A 15,300-nucleotide genomic window follows, 5' to 3' on the forward strand; every position below is an offset into this window, starting at 1 on the left:
ACCCTTACTACTCGTTCAGTAACGTGTGATAATTTAGGAACGCTTCCAGGGGAACTTAATTAATAAAGGAATTACAGCTCTATTCCTAACGGGTTAATTTTTAATTAACCCTTAACTACTCTTTCAGTAATCTTGTAACACAGAATTATACTGGTACCTATCACAATAAAGACAATAACCTACAGTTTACCTAGGTCGTCTAGGATTACTGGCTAAGCTTTATATTACCAAACAGTCGTATAATGTTAGAACAAAAAGTCTACGATTTATTTCGTCAGATGACCGAAGACACTGTCTAAAAAATATTGGTATAATACAGTATCAAAATATTTAAAGTCACATCAATCACATCAAGGTTATACACATTCCAGAAATAAAAATATTTACCAAAGTCCAACGGACTACGTTCCCTGGGAGCCGTCCTTTTCGTTCTCCTCGATATCTCTAAAAACTAGCTATTTATTATAAAAATCAGAATTGGCCTGGGGGTACAAGGTGGTACCTCCCCCTATCATCTGATATTTCACCTCTACTAGCGTCGGTATATTTCTCTCTGATCGTCAGACTTACTGACGCCTTGGTCGCCAAAATCACGGTCGTCGAAACCGCACTCGCAGAGGTATTACGTAACTACTCGCCACATGGCCTCCACAGCTGGACTAAGTGCATATTGGAATGCCCGATCGCGCGAAGTATTACGTAACAAGTTGCCCACCTGGGCTACGGGCAATAAACTGCACACGGCTCTCTAACACAATTAAAATCGTCACAGGCGAAACAAATTTAAGAGCATGTACCGTCACATATATATATATATATATATATATATATATATATATATATATATATATATATATATATATATATATATATATATATATACACACACATACACACACATACACACGCCCAAATGTGTACTATTTTTTAAAAAAAAGTTTAAATTTAATCACTCATTCCTGTTAACCTCAGAAATCTTTTTTTCATGTACGAATGTTCGTTATTACTGGTATAATTAACCCTGATACTGCCAAATTTATTTCTGGATTTAATCAACTTTACAAAAACAAAAAACAAAAAAAACCAAGAGGAAAAGACTCATCCTCGCCCTGTGGACATGTGATTGGGTTTTGTTTTTGTGTGTTTTGTTTTGTTTCTTCATGGTCAGTTTGTTTTTGCTTAGTATGCGGTGTTTTCAATGTCTTGAAAATAAAAAATAATCAATAAAATGTCATCCCCGCTCCATTCTTGAAAAACATTTTCAATGGAAATCTAACATTTATTTTGTTATGGCCAAAACGATGGTCAGTGCCTTAAACATAACTGTGATTCTACTACGTAGGTTAAGCATATTGCCGTAAAGTGTTGATTAGTTAGGTGTCCGAGTTTCATTCTTAAGAAACTGCGAGTTGGTTACCTGGCGACGGATGACGCAATTGAGACCTGTTGTTGGAAGGATCATGGTTCTCTAATTTATAGGATGGAAAGTGTGGTGCGTTCAAAACTGTTGCTGAAAAAAAAAATACATGGGATATTCAACAATAATTCAACATGTAACCTATCAACATGATTATTTCGACATAAGGTACAATAACAGAAATGAGAGAGAGAGAGAGAGAGAGAGAGAGAGAGAGAGAGAGAGAGAGAGAGAGAGAGAGAGAGACGCAGCCACTGAGTTACCAATGAAACGCATCTCGCATACGTCTGCGGTTTGACAAAGACATCAAAGTCAAAGAGATTACAAATCTACTTCCGGTTGTCTTGGATATGCCATAAATTTAGAATTTAAACTGTACGCCGTATCACTCAATGGAGTTAGTGATATTGTAGCCCGATTACTATGCCTTTCCAGAGCTAGACAGACATTTGGACGGTTATGAACCGTACAAGCATTCGGGTAAACATAATCATCTCCCCGCCCCCTTACAGATATGATAACCTATATAATGGCTGCTTGAACGACTGCATAAATGACGATTCAACAATGATAGAAGTATGAACACCGGAAATGAAAATCACGAACATGTTTGAGTTATACAATGAATAAATTTATATAATAACAATATCAGCTGATGCATAATGATTATTTCAAGTGGTAGTACAAACGTATTTATCCAATTTTATAATTGTCATATAATTTCTTCGGAAATTTGTTCCACTCTTGGTAACATACATGACACATGTTTCTTAAACACATGCAACATTTGAGTTCTAACAACTACAGTCCGTGTGAGTGAAAAGGGAACCGACGAATTGGCATGTGAGTCCTAACAACTACAGTCCGTGTGAGGGAAAAGGGAACCGACGAATTGGCATGTGAGTCCTAACAACTACAGTCCGTGTGAGGGAAAAGGGAACCGACGAATTGGCATGTGAGTCCTAACAACTACAGTCCGTGTGAGGGAAAAGGGAACCGACGAATTGGCATTTGAGTCCTAACAACTACAGTCCGTGTGAGGGAAAAGGGAACCGACGAATTGGCATGTGAGTCCTAACAACTACAGTCCGTGTGAGTGAAAAGGGAACCGACGAATTGGCATTTGAGTCCTAACAACTACAGTCCGTGTGAGGGAAAAGGGAACCGACGAATTGGCATGTGAGTCCTAACAACTACAGTCCGTGTGAGGGAAAAGGGAACCGACGAATTGGCATGTGAGTCCTAACAACTACAGTCCGTGTGAGTGAAAAGGGAACCGACGAATTGGCATGTGAGTCCTAACAACTACAGTCCGTGTGAGTGAAAAGGGAACCGACGAATTGGCATGTGAGTCCTAACAACTACAGTCCGTGTGAGTGAAAAGGGAACCGACGAATTGGCATGTGAGTCCTAACAACTACAGTCCGTGTGAGGGAAAAGGGAACCGACGAATTGGCATGTGAGTCCTAACAACTACAGTCCGTGTGAGTGAAAAGGGAACCGACGAATTGGCATGTGAGTCCTAACAACTACAGTCCGTGTGAGTGAAAAGGGAGCCGACGAATTGGCATGTGAGTCCTAACAACTACAGTCCGTGTGAGGGAAAAGGGAACCGACGAATTGGCATGTGAGTCCTAACAACTACAGTCCGTGTGAGTGAAAAGGGAACCGACGAATTGGCATGTGAGTCCTAACAACTACAGTCCGTGTGAGGGAAAAGGGAACCGACGAATTGGCATGTGAGTCCTAACAACTACAGTCCGTGTGTGTGAAAAGGGAACCGACGAATTGGCATGTGAGTCCTAACAACTACAGTCCGTGTGAGGGAAAAGGGAACTGACGAATTGGCATATGAGTCCTAACAACCACAGTCCTTGTGAGGGAAAAGGGAACCGACGAATTGGCATATAACTCTACAGTGAATAATGTTAAATCTTATCTTAACATATAACTGAGTTTTAAACCCATACCAACTCAAAAACAAAACAAAAACATTTACTAAAAACGTCTGTGTTACTTAAAAAGTAGCCATCAAATTATATAGATTAATATAATTTTTAATACAGGGGCGTTGCCAAAATGCTACGTGAAATGTAATGAAATGGTTTATTTAAGGACGCACTCAACACATTTTATTTACGGTTATATGGCGTAAAATAAGATTTAGCCTATGCAATTTGATGATGATTTGTAAAGAAATTTATTTAATTTACACATAATTGTTTGTTTTAAATTTGTTTTTATTTGAGTTGATATGGGTTTCAAACTTAAACATATTTTTTAAATTTTAATTTTAACTTTATTCATTAGAGAGAGAAAAAAAAATGTTTTATTTAACGACGCACTCAACACATTTTTATTTACGGTTATATGGCGTCAGACCACACAGATTTTGAGAGGAAACCCGCTGTCGCCACTACATGGGCTACTCTTCCGATTAGCAGCAAGGGATCTTTTATTTTCGCTTCCCACAGGCAGGATAGCACAAACCATGACCTTTGTTGAACCAGTTATGGATCACTGGTCGGTGCAAGTGGTTTACACCTACCCATTGAGCCTTGCGGAGCACTCAATCAGGGTTTGGAGTCGGTATCTGGATTAAAAATCCCATGCCTCGACTGGGATGCGAACCCAGTACCTACCAGCCTGTAGACCGATGGCCTACCACGACGCCACCGAGGCCGGTCTTATTCATTAGAGAGTTATATGCCAATTCATCGCTTCCCTTTTGACGCAAATAGACTGCACACAACAATAAAAGACCAGAATTTCTCACAATTAAATGTCTCACTAATCTTAAATGTATTCCGTGTCGCTCATAATTGCATCCAGAGATGTTCAATGCATGTTAAAGGCAAATTAATTAACTTTTAAATTTTAAGTTAATGAATTTGATAAATTTCAAATTGCTTTAAAAGCCTTCAAATGAACAGAGATACAACTATAAATCAGGTTTTATTGATCTAGGACTTATAACCTGTACAAAATGGACATAAACGCGAAAACTTGATATAAATGTGAAAATGTAACATTGAGCTAAATGCTAAATAATTAATTAAACATTATAACTTTGAAATAATTTTTTAAACATACATACATAGGCACAATTGTAAACCAAGTTTCATTGTATACGACTTTTAGGTTTTGAGAAATGGAGCTAAAAGTAAATTTAACGATCAAGTCATGTAAACGTTGACACCGTCGCCAATGTCGTCGGAAACGTAATGTTGTCATGGTAATTTACTCTAAAACATTATATCCTGTTATTTTGCTTTGTCATACAGCTTTCCATAAAACCACTTCAAAACATAAAAAAAAACAAGTTTTAAAAAATTCTAGAGTACCCATGAAATGTATGCCCTAAATAAAATTCACAGTAAATTTTGAAGAGTAGACCAACATTTCATAACTTTTGAGATGATAAATTTTAAATAAAAGAATGGTTTAAAAAGTATAGCAGAAGGAAGAGTTCACCATGACCAAAACTTTTAACCTTGGCTCTCTGGCTAAAATCCAAATCAAATGTTGTACACGGTTTCGCTGTTTTATTTTAATTTACACGAGTACATATTAATTTTTCTACAAATTTCAGTTAAAAATCATTATATACAGATTTTTTTTTATTCCAAACGATCGAAATTACAGAAAAATTAAAATCAAATTAGAAGTTATCATCGAACAAGTTATTTAAAAGACAAATTCACAAGCAAAACGTGTCGAGTAGGACATATTTACACCTTTATTTTCTGATTTGGTTGTGATTTGTTTTTGATGTACCATTAAGACATCAAACTGGTTGTATAAAAACAAAACCTGCTTCCGGAGGAATTATTGTATTTACTGGCTTATTCACATCAAGCACTAATGTCCCTGTTACTTAATTACGTTTGTGGGGACCACTTGGCTAGAGTGAAAAAGGCAAGACACCAAGTTTTAGACAGAAAAGGTCAAACATGCTATACAATGGCAAAGTACCTTTTATACAATTCGGTTATTTTTTGAAGACCTAACCGTGAAAACAAATGAGAGGAGGTATTAATGTTTCCCCTAACTTAAATTATGGGAGACCATTTTGAGATATTACTGTACTGAGCATTGATATTTCATCATTTTACAATCCTTTTAAAAAAATCACATACTAAGGGAAGTAAAAAATTACCCTCTTTGAACTGGTCTCTGGGGAGTGCTCAGGGAGTTATGGAGGAGCCAGACGCGAGTGCTACAAACGAGAATAACCGACTGCATAACAGTCGTAATGTTGTCGTGTCTCAATCGGCTATTCTAGTGGCTGTTCTCGTATCGTTTGACGTCACCCAAAAATTATGTAGTTACACGCATACAAGTCAAACACAGGCTTTGTAAATTCGGTCCTCGATATTTAAGATTTTTAATTATTCTTACCACTGTGTCTTTTTAGGTGACGTTGAAGAGCATTGAACAAGACGTCGCCTGACTTGGGTGCTCGGTCGATGAAGTCCTTCTTAGTGAGCAGGTCAAGTGCCTTGCCTTTGTGGATAATAATAATAGAAACATGTATTGGCATTTGAGTACATACAAAACAACCCATACGTTAAAAAAACATACTGGTTTCAAGCATAATATTTTTGTTAACACAATGTTTAAATAATAATCACTGAAAGAGTTAACAAAGCAAAAATTTGGCTTATTTGTGCAATGTGCAATACAATCTAAAATACATAAGGAACACGATGGAACATATGACGCCGCATAAGCCTGTCGGAGAAGTATGGGAGCTTGGGGACATAAATATAATAATAGTTTTTATATAAAAGGTCGCAAACTACCAAAGGACAAAATGGGCGTTATCATGATGCCAAGCTGTTGGTGAAAAAACTGTCCTGAGTGAGCTGCCTCTGTAATGAATGACTAAAATTAAATATTAAAATTTAATACATTGTCTTCTTTCGAAAATCATTGTCCGTCAGGGTTTCTGCCAGAAAGAACGTTTTGGGTATGGCGCTATGGAATTGAACATTTACAATGTGTGTGCTGAATGCAACCACAGTCAACAGGGGGTATTGAGGGGTGGGGGTGTGGGGGGGGGGGGGGGCTCCCCAAGAACGAAACTAGGTTAGGTTTAGTTTTAGGGTTAAGAAAATAATACAGTAATGATAAGAATCATTAATTTTATCAAAATATGCAAACAATTTGGGTATGGCGCCATGCCCGTTTTACCCTCTGGCAGAAACCCTGTCACAAATTCGGGCACAAATAATAGATATTCGGGCAAAATGAGCTAACCTGAGACGTTTTTACCATGTATTTCCATCATTCTACCCGCAACACCTTATATAGCTGATTGGAGTGGGGTGGGTGGGTGTAGTGATGGTGGTGGGGGTAAACATCATTATAAAATGGAATGGGCCACAGAACACACCAACCCGGTTATATTTAACGTACCGTTCATATCAAACGTTCCTGGACACACGGGATCTATGGAGTATTCATCTGCACACCATCTCAACCAAATCTTTACCTCTTCCTTCGTCCAGGCATGAGGGTGGCGAGCTAATAAAAACACAAAACAAAACACGCGATCATCAGAGGCTTTCAAGAACGATAGAAAACACGCGCTACAAGCAGGCCTACGCCTCGCTGTCAAAGTCGCTAAGTATATTGTTCGCCTTTTCATAATATCACATTAAAAACAAAAGTAAAGTCGCTGTTTTCACTTTAAAAACAAAGGTAAAGTCAACTGTACATAAGAAAAGGCTTTGTCAATACAATACATCTATTAGAAGTCGGCCGATATCAACCCGTTAACGTTAGATCTTAAAGGGACATACCCTAGTTTTTAAACACTAAGGCATATTTTTTTACTATTAGAGCCATTTTTGATAACTAAAATCATACTTTATTTAGATTTTATTGTTTAGATTATCCATTTCCGTACATTCGAAGTGGTTTTGGTCATCCTGGTGTTTTTAATATCACAAAATGCATTTGTCATATTTTTAAAAAACGTACGTGCGTCTGAGAAGTAACAGTTATGGAGTTCACAATAAGCACTTGTCCGTTTGTCCCGACAAGTGAAAATTTATTCGGACAAGCATAATTTGCCGTAGTGGTTATCCGGTGGACAAGTAAAATGTTTAGCAATCAGTGGTGTCTCATCGCAAACTGTTGTACAAATATCGTGGTTTGAGAGTTAAATAAGCATGATCTTGATAACATAATGGTCTTAGCTCGTGAATATTGGGAATACCTTCGAACTGCGATTGAGTTCCGAATTCCCCACTCGGAACATCTCGGCTAACATGAATAATTTATTTGATCGACAAAATATATTCGATACCATTCGTATTTAAAAAAAAATATGAAAAAAAAAAGGTTTATTGTTTTGTTTCACCCAATTGTAACTTTATCCAAATGTGTTACAGGTTTGTAGATTAACTAAACTTAGTATGTGTCACGGGGATTCTATAATACCCGTAACTGAATAAAACACGATTGTCCAATATCTCTCCTAACTGTATATCTATTAGATTTCTCTGTAACGGGCGGTATTTACCCGAGCATGGCTCGTCTAGGTATGATCAGAGATACGATCTTATATAAGTATATATTATTATAGCACGTTTAGTTCACTAGAAAACACAACAAAAACAAAATACACTTTGGAATCTGTATTAACCTACGCTGACAAATGTACAGCCGCAGTAGTTAATTAATAACAACAATAATAACAACCCAGAACTGATCACTTAATTAGTTAATCTCTAGGTGTCTAGTTTACACAATATGCTAATCACTTCACCGTGACACAACACCCACACGTGTGATAATTGAGAAACGCTTCTAGGGGAACTTAATTAATAAAGGAATTACAGCTCTATTCCTAACTGGTTAATTTTTAATTAACCCTAACTAATTAATTAATACTGGTACCTATCACAATAAAGACAATAACCTACAGTTTACCTAGGTCTTCTAGGATGACTGGCTATGCTTTATATTACCAAATACTCGTATAATGTTAGAACAAAAAGTCTACGATTTACTTCGTCAGATGACCGAAGACACTGTCTAAAGAATATTGGTATAATACAGTATTAAAATATTTAAAAGTCACATCAATCACATCAAGGTTATACAACAGAGCAGAAATAATATATATTTACCAAAGTCCAAACGGACAACGTTCCCTGGGAGCCTTCCTTTTTGGTTCTCTTCGATATCTCAAAAAAACTAGCTATTTATTATAAATCAGAATATCGCCTGGGGGTACAAGGCGGTCCTCCCCCTATCAAGTGATATATCCCCAACTCCCAGAGACGCATTTTTCTCTTTGATCGCCAGACTTACTGACGCCTTGGTCGCTAAAGATTCCATGGTCGCGCGGAGGTATTACGTAACTACTGGCCACATGGCCTCCGCACCTGGCTGGGTGTGTATTAGACGACCGTCGCGCAGAAGTATTACGTAACAAGTTGCCCACCTGGCTAAGTGCATTTGGAACTGCACACGGCCTTCTAAAACAATTAATATCGCCACAGGCGAAAAGAAATTAAGAGCATGTACCGTCACAGTATGCATTTTCATGGGCTGAAACTGGGGTCTGTGCTCTAAAATGTTCAAGTATACAACAGGTCGTAAACTGGGTATGTCTGCAAGTTTCCATCTCTTTCATTGTAACAAGGATGTTTCTCACAGTCAATGACATCTGAGTTGGAGCTGGCGAAGAACATCACCTGTTACAAAAACACTTAAACCACGTACTTTTAACGCACCTGGTTAATATTCTAGAAAGAAAATCTTTGTTTTCCATGGTTTTCCTTCATATTCTAGGAAAAGTAATTATTATTATCTATCCGCAATCGTAGTAAGGATACTAAAATGTCTACCGCTTTATTTCCCTATTGTTTTTACAAAAGTCACGCCATTGTTGATTATCTTAGTAGATTTCCAACCATAATCAACATTTGGTCCCAGTCGTTTTCCTTCTTTTTTTTTCTTTTTTTTCTTTTTTTTTTAAAACAATAATCTTGTGATACTACGTGGAAAAAATGGAATTTTAAATGACTTCCGAGGTAAAGCGTAAGAGGTCGACTCGGAAACGTTATTTCTTAATTGCTTAAAATATCTTTAGAGTGTTAGTGGGGTCAACTTTGTATTATACCCACCCGCAACAAATGAATGTTCTGCAAGGTAATTGAACACCCTACACACAACACAGTTTTTGATAACTAATATATTATGTGGTGTTGTAGTTTCCTGGCCACAGTTTAGTGTAATATGTCTTGTGCTACAGATGAAATAAGGATTAGTCATTTGATAGCTCGGCAAGGTAACCGAGGTGGAGAGAGGTGCTTTTGTCCCATCCTACAGGTATATAACCTCTCCACAGACATAACGTCCTTAGTGCCCCCTGCACTCTCAGCTTGGTACACCACACTAGCTGGGGCTTTGCGGCTCCCCCACCCTCCCCCAGCAGCAGCTGGAGCTCCAGTATTGGGGCATTGCCCTCGAGCAGCTGGAGCTCCAGCATTGGGGCATTCCCCCTGAGCAGCTGGAGCTTCAGAAGTGTAGTGTGCGTGACCCATCGGCGCAAGGACACGATCTGACACTCAACAATCCAGCTCCAACTAAGGGTTCACAAATAATAATTAATATGGACAGATGATATCAGTAGTGAAATAATATCTGTCTGGCAAAAGGAAACTTTGATTTACAAAATCGGACAAGCAACCATTCTAGAAGAAGGCCAATTGACAATCAACCATTCTAAGAAAGGCCACTTGACAAGCAACCATTCTACGAGGTGACCATTGGACAACCAAATATTCAAGGAGAAGGCCACTTGACAAGCAACCATTCCAGAAGAAGACCACTTCAAAATAAAAACGGACTATATAGGGTGTATACTACCAAATCAAATCCCATAGACGACAATAGTAACATATGTGGCTAAAACTCCTACCTGCAACGTATCAACCGACATAAAAACGCCACGGATATAAATACTACCACCCCTTACACTTAAAATGAATCAGAAAAAAATGGGGGTCAAGCTGCTCGTTTCTGAGATAACGGGTAGCGTCTATGACTACTCTAGTTTCGCACAAAATTCGAGTACTTTTTTTTTACAGGTACCCCATACATGTTTCAAGCACAAGGCTACTTGACACATTGGTACTAGATGAAATAAAATTGCACATTTTTTTTACCCAGATGAAACTATTATTTTTTACAAACAACACACTCACATTTATAACCAATCACAGGACTTGTGGTGTTCACTTCTCTATCGAACTTTGACCCAGCCGGAAGTTATTTGGTTTAGTACTACCTAGAAAGGGCTCATTATCCTAGCAAGAAAACCCTACTAGGACGAGTAAAACTGAATGAATGTTTAACGACACCCCATAAAAAGAATACATCGGCTACTGGGTGTCAATGCAAAACGAAATGCCTTGTTTAATTTAAAAGTTCCATTTTTGTCTTTTGTCAACAGCTGGTGAAGATCCTATGTTACCATGGCTTCTTTTTTTACCCCCATCCCTCCCTCTTAGCCTAAGTACGACCCTGTGGGTAATAACGAACAACGTTTGTCGGATATGAGGATGGTATCTAGGCCAGTAGGTAGAGAACTCGCTTGAGGTGACTGGGTCGTAGAATCGGACCCCTCAGCGGACCATTTGGGTTTGTTTTTTTGTCCAACCAGTGCTCCACTACTGGTATATCAAACGACATAATTCTGTGCTATCCTATCTCAGGGAAAATTGCATTTAAAATCCCTTGCTGTTTGAGGAAAAAAAATTTATCGGGTTTTCTTTAAGGACAACAAATTTCCGATAATTCATCAGTGTTGTTGTTAAATAAGACAGACTCAAACGTCTACCTTTAACATCCGGGTTCTCGGGGCGTTCGGCACAATATGTCTGCGTTTGAAAGATGCGAGTGTTTAGTAGGACTCTCAGCGGTGGGTGTGTAACAGGAGAAACAGGGAAGTTCAAGGAAGCGTGTAACAGAGGAGGCGTTTTCTTTTTAACAATGTCCGCTATCTTGTCCACGGAGAAGGCAATTCGCTTACCTGGGTGTAGCCGGTTTACTTCTCACAATGCAGCGCTCAACGTGCACGTCATAAAATGTTTTTGTGATGAATATAATCATATTATGTAGTCGAGTTTCAAACCACGTCATGGGTAACTAATACAGGCATGGGTTGGAAAGGGGATAACCCTAATTTACTACAGTTGACTAAATTCGCGACGTCCGAACTTGTAGCGATGATGATGATGATGATGATTATGATGATGATGATGGTGATGATAATAATAATAATTTTAATGATGATGATGATGATGATGATGAAAAATAAAATAAATAATATGAGGCAAAAAACCCCAAAAGCAAACTGGGAATAGGCTTGAGGTGCGTGAACACACGCAGACACACACACACGCGCGCACGCATACATATGCACACGCGAACACATGTACACAAGCACATGTAAACTCGTAGGCACACACACACACACACACACACACACACACACACACACACACAGGGCGACGGCACTGACGACAATTACCGTGGCTGCGATATGAATTGCCGAAGGGATTTACCAAATTACTGCCGTCGGTTGAAGGGTTAATGTTTGGTTTTTAATTTTGTTGCTAAAATTACTGATGTAAAATTGTCGAAGACAGGCTACGACAGAAACTACGACAGAAACCTTTCAAAATTGTCGTAGGTAAAACATTGTGAAGATCGAGGTAAACAATAACATTAATGTAAGTATTCGTTAATAAATATGCCAACAAGTCGAATGAACAAGTTTGTAGCGGTTGAAAAGCTGACAGGTATATTAACATTTAAATATGACCGATGAACAAGGACATTGTATGATTGGTAGGGTGCGGGAGACAGAGAGAAATATGTTATTTAACGACGCACTCAACACATTTTATTAACGGATATATGGCGTCGGACATATGGTTAAGGACCACACAGATATTGGGAGAGGAAACCCGCTGTCGCCACTTCATGAGCTACTCTTTCGATTAGCAGCAAGGGATCTTTTATATGCACCATCCCACACACAGAGTAGTACATACCACGGCCTTTGATATACCAGTCGTGGTGCACTGGCTGGAACGAGAAATAGCGGGCCTGTGGATATTACGAGAACGATAGCTTCGTCAAATTTTGCTTAACCTATTTTTCCTTCGTGCATTATGCAAATACTACAAGGTTCTGCTAAACGTACTACTACCACCACCACAACCATCCACCACCACCACCACTACTACTACTACTACTACTACTACACTACTACTGCTATACTACTGCTACTGCTACTACTACCTCTACTACTACTGCTATACTACTACTACCTCTACTACTACTACTACCACAACTACTACTACTACTTCACTACTACTACTACTACTACTACTACTACTACTACTACTACTACTACTACTACTACTACTACCACCACCACCACCACCACTACTACTACTATTGTTTTACTACATACTACTACTACTACTACATCCACCACTATTATTACAGTAACTACTACTACTACTACTACTACTACTACTACTACTACTACTACCACCACCACCACCACCACCACCACTATCACCACACCTACTACAATACCTACTGACATATACAGAAAACAACTACACAACCGGAATTTTAATTAAGAATTATTTTTTAAAAGGTATGATCGTGTGTATAGGCACGCTACGATTCTTTTAAAAGTTCTATCCTTTTAAGTTTACTTACGTTTCTAAGAACAAGAAAACTTACCAAAAATGCTGGGAATAAGTGGCATCTGATACTGTCCCGAGGGGCCGGCCACCGACACGGAAAGGGGTGGGTGAGGTGACGGGGGCCACGGCGAAAACATTAGGTTCCTGTCTGCCACTGAAAATACAAACAACAAACGATAAGCTATTAGAGTGCTACCATAAGGTCATTTGCATATTGTTAACACGTAGGTCACAGTAGGTAGTTCTTTTTATAGTACACAGTGAACGAAACACTACTAAGTATAGACATTGATACAGCTTGTCGTCGTTGGTTGTTGTTGTTGTGTTTTAAATAAATAAATAAATAATTTTTAAAAACCAGTTATTATTATTATTAATACTTTATATTGTTATTATTATTATTACTATTATTATGATTATACATTATTATAAATTATTATTATTATTATTTCTTTTCTTTCTACAATTAAAATTAATCATATTTATATGACTCCTCCACTCTCTCCTACCAACACCCCTCTACATGCACTCACCGTATCAAATTATTTATACCTCTATTCTATTTTTCATTAAAAGACACTCTTTTATTACAAGCTTGTTTACAATGCATGTATTTGTTATCAATATGATTATTAATAATTATAATTATAATAAATATTTTTTATAATTATTATAATATTTATTATTAATATTATTATTATTATTATTATTATTAATACTATTATTATTATTTAAATACATTACGTCGAGTCATCCACTTTTGTTCCCAAAAACTCACTTCCAAGAAAAACGTACACCTACTAACCCAAATTGTTCACATAAAAATACAGTACTCGGTTCAAAAGGTAATAAAATACCGCCAAGAAAGGCAACTCGGTGTCTAGGTTATTTTTCGTTGACCTCTAAGGTGTTTTGATTGTATCCGAACCCGGAAACAGAGGGTATAGCACGCGAAAGCGTCCAATCAAATACGTGTATTAACTTCCTCCTTGCTTAGGAAACACAATTTAATTGTTGTGTTGTCGGTGTACGGAGACGTATTTAAGAGCATGAAAATGTGCTTTTCGTGTTGCATTGCTATACCATATATAATACGTAAATAAACAATTATTAGAATAAAACATTGATAACAATGTCTACTGTCACAGGTATAGCGGACTGAACACTTGAAAAGATGGAGGGAATTAACATGTCACAACCATCACCAACTGCTAAGTACTGCTGTTACTGCTATTGCTGCTGCTACTGCTACTGCTACTGCTACTGCTACTGCTACTGCTACTGCTACTGCTACTGCTCCTGCTGCTGCTGCTGCTGCTGCTGCTGCTACTGCTACCATGGTCGTAGCTAGGATTTTTTGTTTGGGGGGGGGGGGGGGGACAACTGAGTAGTTAATAGTCTAAAACTCCTTAAACAGTTAAGAAGAGAATTTTCTTTAAGTTTCTATAATGCTTTCCGGATCCCCCCCCCCCCCCCCGCTAGCTACGGCCCTGGCTACTGCTGCTGCTACTATTGCTACCGTCACCACCACTACTGCTACTACTAGTACTACTTCTACTACTGTTACTGCTACTACTACTACTACTACTGCTACTGCTACTGCTACTGCTACTGCTACTACTACTACCACTACCACTACTACTACTACTACTACTACTACTACTACCACTACCACTACCACTACCACTACCACTACCACTACTACTACTACTATTACTGCTATTACTGCTACTTTATGCTTTATACTACTATTGCTATTACCGCTACTGCTGTTGTTGTTGCTACTTCTACTACAGCATAATCGTGGGGATACGAATTACTATAATTTCTATCTTCATGCACACTGGTTTTGTTAGTCACGAACAAGAAAACGCAAGTGGCCTATCGAAGCCACAGCCGATAAAGGAAGGTATTTTCTATGCAATTAGGGTCAGCGGATAATACACTATTCCAAAATAAGCGACTCGGGTCATAAAAACCCTACCTGATATACATATACATTAGTCACCCAAATGGTTTGATGTCTTGGCGTATAATAATGCACACTCATGCTGGTCTGGGGTGAATCTACGATTTATGAAACGGGGGAATTTTAATTTCTTTTCGTTCATTTTACTTGAAATGTTCAGTTAT

The 15,300-nt window shown here is 38.1% G+C and overlaps 1 protein-coding gene across 3 annotated transcripts in view; it reads right to left on the reverse strand.

Annotated features, from left to right (window-relative positions):
* The window catches only part of LOC121382104 (transcription factor ETV6-like), a 38,685-nt gene that overhangs the window by 16,715 nt on the left and 6,670 nt on the right, over nt 1-15,300 (reverse strand). For 2 of the 3 annotated variants that reach the window (XM_041511601.1, XM_041511600.1), the window contains exons 1-3: nt 6,839-7,250; nt 5,819-5,923; nt 1,418-1,510 (exon numbers count right to left, since the gene is read on the reverse strand). In XM_041511601.1, coding sequence (XP_041367535.1) covers nt 1,418-1,510; nt 5,819-5,923; nt 6,839-7,070 — 430 coding nt within the window. In that variant the 5' untranslated portion in view covers nt 7,071-7,250. Of the gene's footprint in view, nt 1-1,417; nt 1,511-5,818; nt 5,924-6,838; nt 7,251-13,204; nt 13,322-15,300 lie in introns of those variants that run through there. The other variant, XM_041511603.1, reaches the window with a different exon arrangement.

The sequence above is a fragment of the Gigantopelta aegis genome, chromosome 9 (genome assembly GCF_016097555.1).
Source record: "Gigantopelta aegis isolate Gae_Host chromosome 9, Gae_host_genome, whole genome shotgun sequence".
In the NCBI taxonomy this organism is placed as follows: Eukaryota; Metazoa; Mollusca; class Gastropoda; order Neomphalida; family Peltospiridae; genus Gigantopelta; species Gigantopelta aegis.